This window comes from Cryptotermes secundus, unplaced genomic scaffold, assembly GCF_002891405.2.
Source record: "Cryptotermes secundus unplaced genomic scaffold, Csec_1.0 scaffold2, whole genome shotgun sequence".
Taxonomy (NCBI): domain Eukaryota; kingdom Metazoa; phylum Arthropoda; class Insecta; order Blattodea; family Kalotermitidae; genus Cryptotermes; species Cryptotermes secundus.
The window spans coordinates 461,572-476,059 of NW_019728496.1; the positions used below are offsets into that span (position 1 = coordinate 461,572).

General features: G+C 37.8%; 1 protein-coding gene across 2 annotated transcripts in view; it reads left to right on the top strand.

The window, feature by feature from the left end:
- Positions 1-13,653, top strand: part of LOC111865114 (Golgi integral membrane protein 4) — a 28,558-nt gene extending 14,905 nt beyond the window's left edge. The window contains exons 7-10 of one of the 2 annotated variants that reach the window (XM_023852848.1): positions 6,598-6,864; positions 7,377-7,549; positions 8,787-8,908; positions 11,536-13,653. In XM_023852848.1, the coding sequence (XP_023708616.1) occupies positions 6,598-6,864; positions 7,377-7,549; positions 8,787-8,908; positions 11,536-11,681 (708 nt within the window). In that variant the 3' untranslated portion in view covers positions 11,682-13,653. The remainder of the gene's footprint in view (positions 1-6,597; positions 6,865-7,376; positions 7,550-8,786; positions 8,909-11,535) is intronic. The other variant, XM_023852849.1, reaches the window with a different exon arrangement.
- Positions 13,654-14,488: the final 835 nt, after the last annotated feature.

Consider the following 14,488-nt stretch of genomic DNA (forward strand, 5'->3'; position numbering starts at 1 on the left):
ACAAACTGAAACCATAAACTAAAATGTAACAATATTCCTGTCACTCATCAGCAGACAAAAAGCATCAACTTCCTTACTCTGTAATCAACCAACTGTGTGGTCAGGGCTACTGAAAATCTCAGGGGGCAGTAACAGATGATATGCAGCAATGGCAGAACAATGATTAGATAGATGATATGAAGCAATAGTGGAATGATGATTAATGGGAGGAAAGCAAAGAGAATGTGAGAAAAACATGTAACCTGTAACAGTGCCCCTTCACTATAAATCTTACGTGAAGTCACCTAGGATTGAATCCAAGGCTCCACACTGAGAAACCAGCTCCTGTCAGAGCTTTGTTACGTGTATTGAAGTTGCAGTTAAGTGGGTGGAGGGAAACTAGGAACAGTAAATTTGTTTTTTTATGTATTCAGTTTACCTTGGTAAAAGGTTAAAGTCTCTGTGCTTAACTAAGTAAGCACTATGTGATGTAGGCGTATGGGGGATGGACGTATAGATCCATGTATTCTTGACCCCCAACACTAGTTGGAGGTGAGTGGTCAGCTTCATGTCTCTGGCTGCTTTACTCCCGGGGATGGAGCCACAGGTACCCATTGGATATGGGACTTGGTTGGCCCCAGAACTGGTCTAGACAATGTGGAAAGGGGAAAGGAGAAAAACTTACACCCACTGGGACTTGAACTCTGATCCCTTGACTGTCCAGCCTGTAGCCAGTTACTATACCAACTGTGGTATCCTAGCTCGCACAGATTGTCGTAGTGTAGATATATTATTTAACTTCCCAGTGAAACAGCAGAAAACAATTATGTTTGGATAGCATGCATATTGTGCATATAACTTGTAAGCAACACAGCATCCCATTACCAACTGATTATAAACTACATAAACTATATTATTAGAGGCTCTATTTCCAGCAGTGCAACAGTGGTTATGATTTTCATACCAACTTATATTTACTCCTATTGGTTTAACTCGCGTCGTATATTGTAACAATAATACACCTGGAATTACTGGGTTTTTGGACTTTTTCCATCATCCGGAATTCTAGGTATCATCCAGTGATTGAGATTAGCTCTTTTTATGGGGCCCAACTGAGTACGTGTCTTCCTTTCTCACCTGAAGACAGAAACAGATCCAGTTTCTGAAACGTCATGTCCTCTATTACCTAGAATTCCGAACGATGGAAAAAGTCCAAAAACCTATTAATTCTGTGTGTCATCCACCATTGTCAGAACCCTTTAGAACCTAATAATACACCTGCTTACAGCTTATTTTGAATTCCTAGTTCTTAATTATTGCCACTGTTAATGAATTTAAATGTAAAAAAAAACCTGAAAATGATGACCTGTTTTACAATTTAATAGTGACTATGCTAAACTGTGTGTTTACCTATAAGCAGAAAAGATGTTCATAGTACCAACATAGTCCCTTTTCAAAGATGACTGTCTTCTAGGATGTGAGGCAGTGTACTCTGGTAATTACTAGCATTCTGAAGGAAACTATTGCCTTCATTTCCCACCCTGAAATGGTAACAGTCTTATCAGACTACATGGTACCACATCACATAAGACAGTAATGTACAAAGTCACTGCCATAAGAACCTCAGTGCTCATAAATTTCCCTTTATTTCACGTTGTACACTTTCATTGTACAGTTTTATAATTAAATAATACACAGAAGTGTAAACGTATCATCGGAAGGATCATCCTGAAGAGTAGTCCATGCTCACATATTTTTGTCTGTGATTTGAATGCTCTGCTTCTGAAGACTTTTCAGGGCATTCTCAAATGTTAAATGTGACAAGGCAGGATTAAAATTTAACAAGTTACATAATGTATACATAGCATAACAATTCTGGCACATTAGCTTCATATTTAAGCTTTTGTGTAAAGTGCCACATCCCGTGCTCCCATCTGTGAAATTTGAGGTGGCTTACCAAATTTGGGCAAAGACTTCCGCTATAAAATTATAGCAACATGAGTCCAGTGGTTATAGACTCATGAGATGATACTGCATAAAAATGTGTTTTTTTTAATAATCTCAAAAACCACAGCACTTACAGGAAAAGGATAAAAAAAGTAAAGTTTTCTCTGTGCTTAACTAATTAAGAACTACACTGTGAAGACATATTGGGGAGTAGATATATAGATCCACATTTTTTGACCTTGGAACTAGCTAGAGGTGAGTGGTCAGCTTCATACCCCAGTGGTCCCCAGAGCTGGTCTAGATGACATAGAGAAGTGAAAATTCCTGACCCTACAAGGACTCAAACTCTGACCCCTTGGTCATCCAGCCTGTAGCCAGTCACTGTCCCGGCTCTTTATGGGGAAAGGATAGTGAACATAAAATATGTTCTATTATTCTGTACACATGTTCAGAATATTTATTTTCTGTTTATATTTAGTGAGTCATATGCAAGTTACACTTGAGGCATCCAGAGAAATACATGTAGGTCATCATGAATGTCTGTCATTATTATTCAATTTTAACAAAATTTGCAGTAGTCCACAAGTTGTAGCAGAATTGCCCAGTATGAAATTTCATGAAAAATTGTTTGCAGTTCTCAGGTTGTTACATGTCAGATGGACAAGGCAAGTCAATTAGACACATTTACGCAATTTTTTAATTTGAGTGCACAAAAAATAGAATTAAAGTCCTACTCTTAATTTATGGTCCCAGTAGCTTCTTTTGTACAGTTATTAAACTGAATGTGAGATGGACAGATGAAGATTACAACCTTTTAGTTGGAAAACCTCAAAATATGAACTTTCAGGTCCCATAAAAATGTGATATTCGCTTTGCAGAACACCTCATACTTTCATGATCTTATTGACACCGATATCCAGAGCATATCAGAATTCCTTTGATTTAACATCTCATCCACCATCAGTTCCGTGTGTCATAATGCTGTGTGTTGCTAGTAAATGTGTTGCACAGATGAAACAAATAGTGCTGCATCATGGTTGAACAGACTACATGAACATCACCAGTCATAAAGCAACCTGGAAGCTGCATACATAATTGAGGATTCAGTAAGTTGTATGGGTGGGGGCTATTATTTCAGTTTTTACACAGAAAAACGAACTGAACATTCACAGTAGTCTGCTGGGTAATGAAGGAAGTCAAGGTGATAAAAAGTGCCAACTCTTCAGAAGAACATGCTGTGGACTCTTCAAAAACATTGACCGTTTTTATCTTAGCTGTGGCTAATATTGTAATGTCATCACCTGTCATGTTTGATGAATTTTTTTTTTTTTTTTGAAATACTAAACTTACTGTTATTCCCATAAATATTTTGGGTGTAAAGTATCATTAGGATTACATGCTAGGCATAATCAAGAACACAAAATATGTTTATATTGTAGTTTTATTGGTTATGACACCACGTAGTGTGGTTACCAGGCTCAAATAAACCCATTGCTTCCTTAAACATGGTGACTGAAAACTTCCCTGAAACTTTGGTAACCGCCTAACAGAATTATGTACAAGTATCATATCACAACCCAGAAGACCAGTCAGAATTTTCACTTCTCTGAAAGCCTGGTCTCACAGAATAAGTCACCAATAACTTTTTCTTTATACAGTTATCTGTCATCAGAACATACATTTTTTTATTATTTTTTTACAGAAAGTGTTAAAGTGAATACATAATAGAGAGGTCATGCTGATTTCTATTTGTAATGGTTGGTAAATTATTTAATGGTGTTAAATCACTACAGAGGTTGCATATCTTGAAATAGGATGGCAAGATGATTATACAGAGTATACCAGAAGTAAGTGCATATGCTCCATCAGCTTATGCAAACATTCAGACCAAGTTGGAAAGTTGATTGAATATGGATCCATAAAGACTCCATAACTGAGATACAGACTACTGAAGTTTAGTTTACAATAAGACAGGCTATCATGACTTTCAGACAATAAAACATGAGTGCAAAATGGCAGCGTATACAAGTTCAAGACACTTATGTTTAAAGAGAAAGTAGATAACTGGGTTTGAGAAGTCTGCAAGACCAGTGCTGGCACAAGTATACTACCTCTGTTGCACACATGACTAATTTCCTTGTAGTAGAACTCAGAGGGTGAACATCTAATACCAAAACACATCATTGGACACATTCCAAAGCAAATTTCATCCTCCTCTTATCCTCAGACAATTCCCTACATCTGTCTTAATGTCATCCTCCCATCACCATCCCAATCATCAAGTTATTGATTTCCAGTAAATTTCCCATTTACACTTTAGTATGCATATATTTCTTGTCTGTGCCATCTGAGATACACATCTGGCCCTCATATTTTGTTGCATCCTTTTGTGTAAATCACTACAAATTATATAATAAAAGGAAAAAATATCTATGTCTATGTCCTCCTAGATTTCACTTCTTAACAATACTAGGAAATCCATATAAATTATAGTTCTTAAGTGCATAATATCCTGAATTGCCTGCTTCATTTGCCTGAGATTCAGATATTTTCCTAAGCATTTTGTTTTCACATTGTTCTCTCAATATAAGAGACCAACAACATTTTGTCACCATAAAAGCATCTGTTAAGGGTTATTGTAGTGACAGACTATGGGCTTGATGGCCTGGGTTCGATTCTGGGCAGTTCAAGATTTATCTCTGCTCCATAGCATCTAGTCGCGCTATGGAGACCACCCAGCCTTCTATCCATTGAGTACTAGGGGGTGGGGTGGGGGTAAATTGGAAGGGGTGTGATGCTGACCGCTTGCCTCCACCTGTTGCTGAGAACAAGAAAGGTGGAGCTATGCCTCCACCCCTATATATGTCTTCATAGCATAGTGCTTAACTAATTGAGCACAGGGAAAAATTTACGTTTTTTAAAAGCAATTGGTATGTATGAGTATGTATGTATTAATTTTGACAGAAACTAAAATTTTATGCTGAATTTCACAGAAGTTGTTGACTGGAAAGTACTACTTGCTTGCACCATCCGGCTTTATTACAAAAAATGTCATGGCCTATCAGGTCCAGAGTGAGCATTGCAAGTTTTTAACATTTTCACATCTGCAGACAATTCTTTAAGGTGTGAGTATTTGTTTATAGGAAGTCAGGATTGTTTGCAGAAAATAATGCATCAATTTCTTTCTACAAAAGAATAGTGTATTTTTATGAAAGGGGTATTAATAAACAGTAAGAAAGAGATGGACACTTATGGCTTATTCTGCACAAAATGAATGCAAGGCCAACTGCCAACAAAAGGCCTTTTGTTTGCAGTTGGCTTCATTGTCTGTCTACTCTTATAGGCTGACATCTACTAAAACACTAATAATTTATAGTTAATTTAATACAAAATACAGTGGTTGAACTGCCCAGTTTACTATAATTATACCCAGATTTCTATAAGTTTTGTTAATAAACTTAGTTTCTTCTGAAATTACTTTTGTCTGCTGTGTTAAACAAAAGTTTGGAGAATGTTGGATATTTCATGGTGTCAAAATGGCAGAATTTATTGAAATTTTGGAGGAACTTACAGTCAACCTTTTGGGTTAAGTGATGGAGAGTAAGTTTGTACAGGAATATGACAACCTGTTGCAGATTGTGACTGATCTAGAATTGTACATAAGAAAGTAGAAATCCATCAAGTGCAACTAATTTAATAACTGAATAAGTAACATCCTTTTGCCTTACATGTTTTGGCCACTAGTGGCCACCAACAGGAGACAAACCAACATTATAAAGGCAGTGCTTTATGTACATTGTTATTGTGCATAAGTTGTTATTATGAGATCAGTGAAGAGACTTGTGATACTTGCAAGTATTGAGACTGAGTAGTTAAAGCTTCTTAAAATAAGTTAAAAGGTAATGTTTAGTTGACTGAAGGAGAAAGTAGTGATGGCCTTCATAATGATTTCTAGTGGTGAATGTGTGCAATTTTATTGATTATTATAACATAGGCCATATATCCATCTGTATATTGATGTTGTATATAGTTTGATGGAGTACATGACAGTGTTTGGGTTTCTAGTGACTGACCCTTATGCAGGTAATACTAAATTCAAAAGGTTGTGGAAGGAAGAAGTTGTAGTCTAGTGTAAGATACTGTTCTGGCATTTGCCTGGAGGGACTGAGGAACACCACAGATACACTGTCATGATAGTCAGAGTCCTGGCTGAAATTGAAACCAAGCACCTCCTGCATACAAGTCCAAAGCATTATTGCTTCAGACAACTTGCTTGGTAAGAAGATGGGCTGAAGAAAATTACAGTGATGAGGTCCATGGTATTCTTTTCTTAACAGTATTAGGGTGTTGCTACTGAGAGACCAATGACTAATATTGAACTGGTTAATAGAATGTGGAAATCTAGAGTGACTCAAAATTGGGTTCAGTGGTGGGCTTTGTGATGAGAGTAACTGATTTTATGGTCCTTGGAAGTCCAGTTTCTTGAACAACTGAACAACTGTTGTTTCATCATATGAGACTGTACTAAGTAATACACAATAATACATTCTAAAGAAAACCATTTTAGTGTGTTTGGAACAAATGAAATATATGACAAAAACCATCAGATGTTTGTATAAAATTGGCAAACTGAGAATAAAATGCTTTATTTGTTTCCTGTTTCACCTTTAGATGTCTGGCCAACGGTCAACAACACCTCAAATAAACCCTGAAGCACTTCTGAGCCAGGAGAGGGCACAGCAATCAAATAATGTGGCTCCAGTACCACCACCACGACAGGAGAAACATGAGGATGCCAAGGAAAAAGTACAGCCTGAAATACCAAATCTTCCAAGACCTGCTGTGGAAGACCCCATAAACAACTGGAAGCACCATGCCTATGTCCCAGCAGGAGTAGTACCAGCTCCCCAGGGATATGCTTACCACCACAATGCACAGGTAAGAGGTGCAAGGGTATGAACTCAGTTTATCTGGTTCAGGAAAGGTCCAATGGAAACTTTGTGAATGAAGTAATAAAATATTTCTGTTGTGTTAAATGTGAAGAATCTCTTGGATTGCTTTGTGATTACCAGCTCCTCAAGAAGAAACAACTCATAATTGAAATGATTAAACATGAAGGTTGAAACATTGTAATGTTGCATTAATTGAATGTCTTATCAAATAATTACCGGAGTATTAAGTGTTTCTCTCGGTATGTGCAGTAGGTATGGGAAGAATGTGAACGTGTTTTGCTTTATTGTTCTCTGTTTGCTAGAATCTTTACAGGAGTAAGTTATTGTGACCCAATCCTCAAAGTTCTGAGTATAATCATCCTCTAAAGCCATCAAAATTTTTAGCTGCATTCTAAAAATTCTGAAAATTTGTAGTTCCAATTATGATCTAAATACTCTGCAGTGATAATGTTGGATAACAGGCTAGAGTCAAGGAACAAAAGGTTTAACACATTGCAGGGCATGGCACCCCACAAGAATGAAGAAAACAATGCAGGTGGTCATTGGGCTTTTGCACAGTTCCAGCATATCCCTCAGCCCATTAAGGTTGCCCATATGCACGAGAACAATCCAGTGGATGATAATGGACCAGAAGAGGAGGAGGATGAGGATCCAGCACACCCTCATCGCAGGTAACACATCACATCAAGACAAGGCTATACCCTCACCTGTTTCATGCAGTAGCTCCACTGTGCTTACTGTGCACGGTGGTGCAGCTCTTGCAAAATTTGAGGTTCTCATTCAAGTGACTGTGATAGTTGCTTTCTTCTGGGATAGCACAGCATAGCATAGCAGTAAATTGCTGCTGGTCCTTGCCAGCACAGTCATTCTTGGTTTTGGGTCTCATTGGGACCCATGACAAAATTTTTGTTTGTTCTAAGACCATTAAGGTGTTTGGAAATGGGGCCTTCCCTTTGATGAGAGGATGTTCTTTATGAGTTGGTGCCATATTTGTTATGCTACAATTAAGCACAGGTGTGCATACGGTCACACAGTGTCCAGGTAAGGGATAAAGTAGATAAATAGCCACATCTCAGAGGAACCTGTTGTATCTGTCTTCATGATAGGAAAGTATAACCTGAAAATGAGAAAAAATTGTGCAGATATAGGTAGAGGGAGGATGAGACCAGGACCCTGAGTGAACCAGGTAGAGTAAGGGGAAGAGTGTAAAGCCCTTTAAATGATTGGTTTCCAAGGGAAGAGTGATTTTGAGAAATAATGGCTCTGAGTAAAATAGTAGGAGGTGGAAGGAATAATCAGATTGAGGGAACATTGACCCTTTAAAGGTCCGCTTCAGTGCACAGTGAATGGGAGAAAAAGCAAGACATGAACAGAGGCTGATCAAGAGGGCAGAATAAGGAGGGTGAAAATGAAGAAATGGAGGAATGATTAAACTGAATAAATCAGGGCATAGGGGGAGAGAATATTGACCACTATTTGTTCCAGTCCCTCTGCCCTTGAAACAAAACTTTTTACTTGGAATTTTACATTAATTTTTATTTTTATGCATGCTACATATTTTGTTGATCTTTTAACAACATCGGATGCAGGACTACAAAGTAAGAAGTTCCTCACCATGTAATTTTCTCTACTCTTCCCACGTTTTTTTGGCAGATGGCACTTTCTTCTCTTCCTTGCCATGAGAGACCAAATTTCACATTCGTATACGGAGGGAAAAATCGTGCATGTAAGAGTTGAGTTGAGAATTACCACTGTGGGATGGAACATACCAAAACTTTATCATGGTATATCAGGCTAGATGGAGGGGATATATTCAACTGTAGAAACATAAATTGAGTACTCTCTGTTGATAAATAGTCCAGGAATTAATACAACATGGGTAGTTGACTGTTGTGTTTGTGGGCACAGTGCACATGGGGAGCAACAGGAGATCCCACGGCAGCTGCACAACCCATACCAGTACAACGGGGCTGACTATGACAAGGAGGGACCCCGGGGTGACATACAGCTGGACGAGGGGGAGGAGGAAGGTAAATTCTCACTTTTGCTGCAGATCACAATGATCCATGAAGCAGTAATGTGTGAGTTATGTTTGGGAAGTGAAGTTTTTTGTAATTTTTTCTGCCTATATATTAGGTGCCAGAATAGGACAGTAAAACAGGCCAATTCAGTTTTTAATTATCCTCACATTCCATCATTCTCAGTTAAGAATAAACTGGGACAGCTCAGTCAATGAAGTAACTCGATACAGGATGGAGAACCTGGCTTCAGTTTTGGCAAGGGTATTTTTTTTCTTCACCATCATTTCCAGACTTAACTCCCACCCAACCTGGTGCTCTTTCCCTTGGGTAAAAACAGCTAAAGCATGAAGCAAACTGCTAATTTTCATCTAGAGCAAAATTTAACCTCTCAGAAAAAAAACAGATCTCAATCACAAAGACTAACTGGGTAACACTGTACAGGGAAATAATCAGTGTTTACTGTGAGAATAACAGAATCATACAAAACACATTAATGGGCTCTATGGGCAAAATGCAGAGTTCTTAACGTTAAAACAGGCGGTTTGTATACTTACCATATGCATTAAATGGTTAAGGCTTTGTGAAGATTTGCTTTTATTTCCATTATTTATATCCATTATTGGTGTTTATACAAGGGTAAATCAATGAGTAAGTTACAAATGGATATAGAACTTAAACAAATAAGAGTACGGATTTGAAAAATGCTTTTATTTCTCAACATAATCTCCATGTACATTTAGGCACTTGTCCCATTGTTTCACAAGCCCCTGAAAACCAGCAGCCTAAAATTCTTTGGGCTGCTGTCAGAACCAGGCATATTCACATGGCATGGCCTACCCCATAATGCATGACAAGTTAGATTTTCACAAAGTCTGTGCACGATGGGTGCCGTGCATGCTGACCCCACAACACAAAATGCAAAGAATGGGTCTGACATTACAGCATCTCAATCGCTACCACGATGAAGGACACGATATGCTAGCCCAAATTGTCACAGACAAAGCATGCATCAATGCAGTGGAAATATCCTGCGTTGCCTGCCAAAAAAAAGTTTAATGTGACACCATCCTCCATGAAAGTGATGCTCACAGTCTTCTGAGATCACAAAGGCATACTGCTCACTGCATTCCAGCCTCAAGGAGAAACCGTAAATGCCGATTCCTACTGTAACATCCTCAGGAAACTTCGTAAGGCCATTCAACGGGAGCGACCAGGACTCCTCACCAAAGGCGTGTTGCTCCTGCATGACAACACACGTCCCCATACTGCCAACGAGACAAATGAGACGCTGCAGAATTTCAAGTTGGAAGTCCTCGAGCATCCTCCGTATAGTTTAAACCTTGCTCCAAGCGACTTCCATTTGTTTGGCTCTCTTAAACATCGTCTTTCGGCTGAACATTTTCCCAACGATGAAGCTGTAGTAAAGGAAGTCACCATCTGGGAGATTATGTTGAGAAATAAAATCATTTTTCAAATCAGTACTCTTATCTGTTTAAGTTCTATATCCATTTGTAACTTACTTATTGACTTACCTACATACATAGAGACAACTTGTCAATGAAAAAATGGGGCCACTTGATTATATGTTCAGGCTTCACTTGTTCTGTAATATCTTCAAAGCCTTCCTCATTCATTCATCTTTCTACTATGAAAACTGAAAGCTGTGATTACCTATTGACAGATTACTAATCTATTGATGACAGTCTTGTGATGAAACTTGTATCTTTAAACCTCTGGAAACACTTTTGCGTGCCATAATCTTGTCAGATATTTCCCATGCTTCCTTTTACAGCCATATTTTTAGTGTGAGAACTGGGAGATGTGAATTTCTTTTGGTGAATTAATGACCTGTTGATTATATTCTGTTGATAAAACTTTTATCTTCAAGCCTCCAGACACATTTTTACATGCCATTTCCTTCAGCCCAGATGAAGTGGTAACTGTACTGCCATGACTTTTGTTACAAAATTTGGGTCATGAAAGTCAGGTTGTCATAAAGTTAGAAGAAGCTTGCTCCTTACATCACCATATTTAATATGATTATATTTATTTATGGTTTATTTACTGACCTAGTCACCAGCTCAGATTATGTAGCATCATTGGCAGGATGATCAGTGAATTATGAACCAGAATGGATGCCATAGTCATTGTAGTCTAATTTAAGGTACTACTGTGGAATTTGTATGGTGGGATTGAGGGAAACCATATAAAATGTCAAGCAAGATAGCCAGTCTCCAAGCTGAAATATAAGCCTGCAACATCCAGAATGTAAAGCAGGAGTGCTACCCATTCAGCTGTAAATAACCTGTGCAGTTGATACAGAATTAAACAGCTTACAGTAGTCTATATACTTACCATAATTATTTCTCTGACTATGGCTACTCCACTGTTATACAAACTTTCTATAATCTTGACTGTCTTGTCTTCTGACATTTGACACTGTGTAATCTTGTGGAGCATTACCAGTATTGGGTTAGATCTGTCAGAATACAAAGCCTCACATTCCAGAAAACAGTAATCTTCACAGTCACTGCTGTGAGAACCTCAAGTCTTATATTCCTGTAATCACAGGCAACAAATACACAGTAACCTGGAGGAAGGAACACGTTATAATAAGCTTTGTTGTTTGATTCTAGAGGATGATGATGCAGATCAGCTTGAATATGGAGATGAAGCAGGTGGTGAGGGAGCAAGACGCAACAAGGTGGCAGGGGGTGTGGTAAACAGACAGCCTCCAGTCAACAAGAAGCAGCATGATGGTATTATGTTGATTCCCAAATGATGTGTTCTAAGTGTTGGCAGAGATGAAGACTTTCATTTTTATAATCTTGTCCCATTTTATACATTATAAGTTAATTGTTTATGGTGTTACTATCATGCTTAAAGCAATCTAAAACTCATTAGCAGAAACTAGGCGTCAAATTATGCTGGTCCGCTTACCATAGGCAAGTTAATGAAGAGATGTGGGAATTCTTTACAGAAATATTCATATGCTTGATCCGCATGCAGTAAGCAAGTGTAAAAATACTTATATCAAGAATACGTCGAGATCAAGTGAATGGATTTTATTAAGGGTCTGACAGATTTAATTTGTGTCTTTGGAGCACTGACAGAAACAGCTGAAGTTGTTGAAGTGCAAGGATCCAGAAATATTCTTGCCTGCTTGCCATAGGCAAGTATAAAATTGTCTACATGAATACTTCTTGTCTGAATGAGTGGATTTTGATAAGTGGCTAGCAGATATAAGTTGAGTGCATGGTAAAGGCCACTGGAGTCATTGAAACACCGATTTCAATATGTTATGCTGCATTATTTTGCTTGCAGATAAAATAGAATGATAATGAATCCTAGAGTGCTAGGAATGAGGAGATTGTAATTTAGGTACTATCACATTTGTTAAGTAAAAAGTGACATACTTAATTTAAATGGAAGATGTGTGCTAAGCCGAACTATGTTGACGTGAAGGTATGAACAACCATTTAAAAAGTTCTCTTCATGAGAGATGTGTAGCTGACTGAAGAAATCTGTGAAGTGTTTTGCTGCAGAGTTGTGTCTGTTTGATATTTCTACTGTTTAATTTTGAAAGTGATAACAAGACTAATTGGAACAACAGTTAGAAACAATTAGAGTTGTTGTTTGTGTCTTTTTCAAGCTACCATACAAGATGGAAACCAAAGGTCATCATCATATTAGTTCAAATGTAGACATCTCTGTGGAAGCAAATGAAATTTTGTTTCATTTCAACCTTTGAGAAATAATATTTTATATATAAAACCAGGACTGTACCTCTGTACTGAGAGGCCATTTCTGTGTCCAGCATGTTATTCTTGTATGCGTATGATATGAAGATAACAGCATAAGAATCTTTTGCATGGGAAGAGGGAGTAATAAATAATGATGATGATGATGATGACAATGATGACGACGATGATGATGATGCCCTTTTCAGGACTACAGATATACCCATCTGTTCATGCATGAACCCATAGATTTAAGTCTTCAAGCATGAATGTCAGTGCTGAGAAATCTGAGGGTGAGATTAGCCACGATAAAAATGGTGCCCAGTGTGCTGTTGTCAAGTGTAAGTAATGTGACACTGTTAGCAAATGAAAATTCATGCCTCCGAAAAGGGTATAAGAAAGTTCATCCATAGAGGTTTAAAAAAAGAACAAGCAATTGAGAGATATATTATTGTTAAAGAACAATGAAGTACTGTACTTAGGGTGTCTTTCATAGAATCATGTCAGACACAAGAGATCAAAAAAAAAAATGGTTCTGTTTTGCTGATCAAGATATATTTATACAAAGCATCATTTGTCTATTTGCAATAATTTCTTAGCAAAGTGACTGACTGAATACCGTCTGTAATGTCTCTCTATTTTGCCTTTTCTTTTAATTTGAATTAGGTTTTATAATTTGTAGTACTTGCTGTGAATACTGTGAACAATAACAGTGTATATCCTTTCTCACATTCAGTATCTGTATGTATATTACCTCATTATTCTAATTTTATAGTAACATCTAATTCAAGCAAACTGACAGAGGAAAATGAATTTATGCCAATAAATAGAAAAAAAAAATGTTATAATAGTTTTGTCTTGAGTAATAAAGTCTGTGAAACATGATAATTATATGAGGTATTCAGTACTAAAGGCTGTGAATGTTAAGATTGTGGTCTTCTGGGATGTGATATATCCCAAAAGCTGTGATCTTAATAAAAAAGTAAGTTTATGGTAGTCCTGGCAAACTTGAAACAGATATGGAGCAAGTATTAAAATAGTAACATTGAGATGTCACATCATTAACCTGCATCATCCAAGAACTGGCGAATTTAAATCCCTCAGTATCATGGGTCTGATGGCCAGATTTTAATTATGAGGTAGCAGTAAATTAAAGTAAAGTAAAGTGAAGTTGTCCCTGTGTTTAACTAACTACACACTACACCATGAAGACGTATGGGGCATTATGGATATATAGATCCACATTTTCTTGACCTTGGCACTAGTTGGAGGTCAGTGGTCAGCTTCACGCCCTGGCCACTTTACCCCCAGGGAAAGACTCCCCTGTACCCATTGGATAGGAGGTTGAGTGGACCCCAGAGCTGGTCTGGATGACATGGAGAAGAGCAAATTCTTGACCATACTAGGACTAGAACTCCAACCCCTTCATTGTCAAGCCCATAGCTGGTCACTATACTGCCTATGCTATCCTGGCTCCCATTAGGAGGCAACAGTATTAGTGTTAAATAATGCCACCCTTGGGTGGCTGGATTGTACACTGTTACTATAGTGCAACACAGCCAGTAGAAGTTAATATAAATTCAGTCAGTTCCCTAGTAATTGTCTACAGATTGTATGGTTTTGCATCTCATCTGTATGTGATTTTTTTGCTGTATGTAGTCACACACTTCTACAGACAAACATGATGAACTGATGTGAGGGTTATTGACGAAGAGGAGAGATAATCTGACAGTAAAAGTAGAAATGAGGTAAGGAGGTGCTTCTTGTATAACTGTTTCCAGATGTCTATGCAGTTATATGTGTTAACCCTGTGAAGAATGTGTGTTTGTTCTTTATGCATTTCCACACC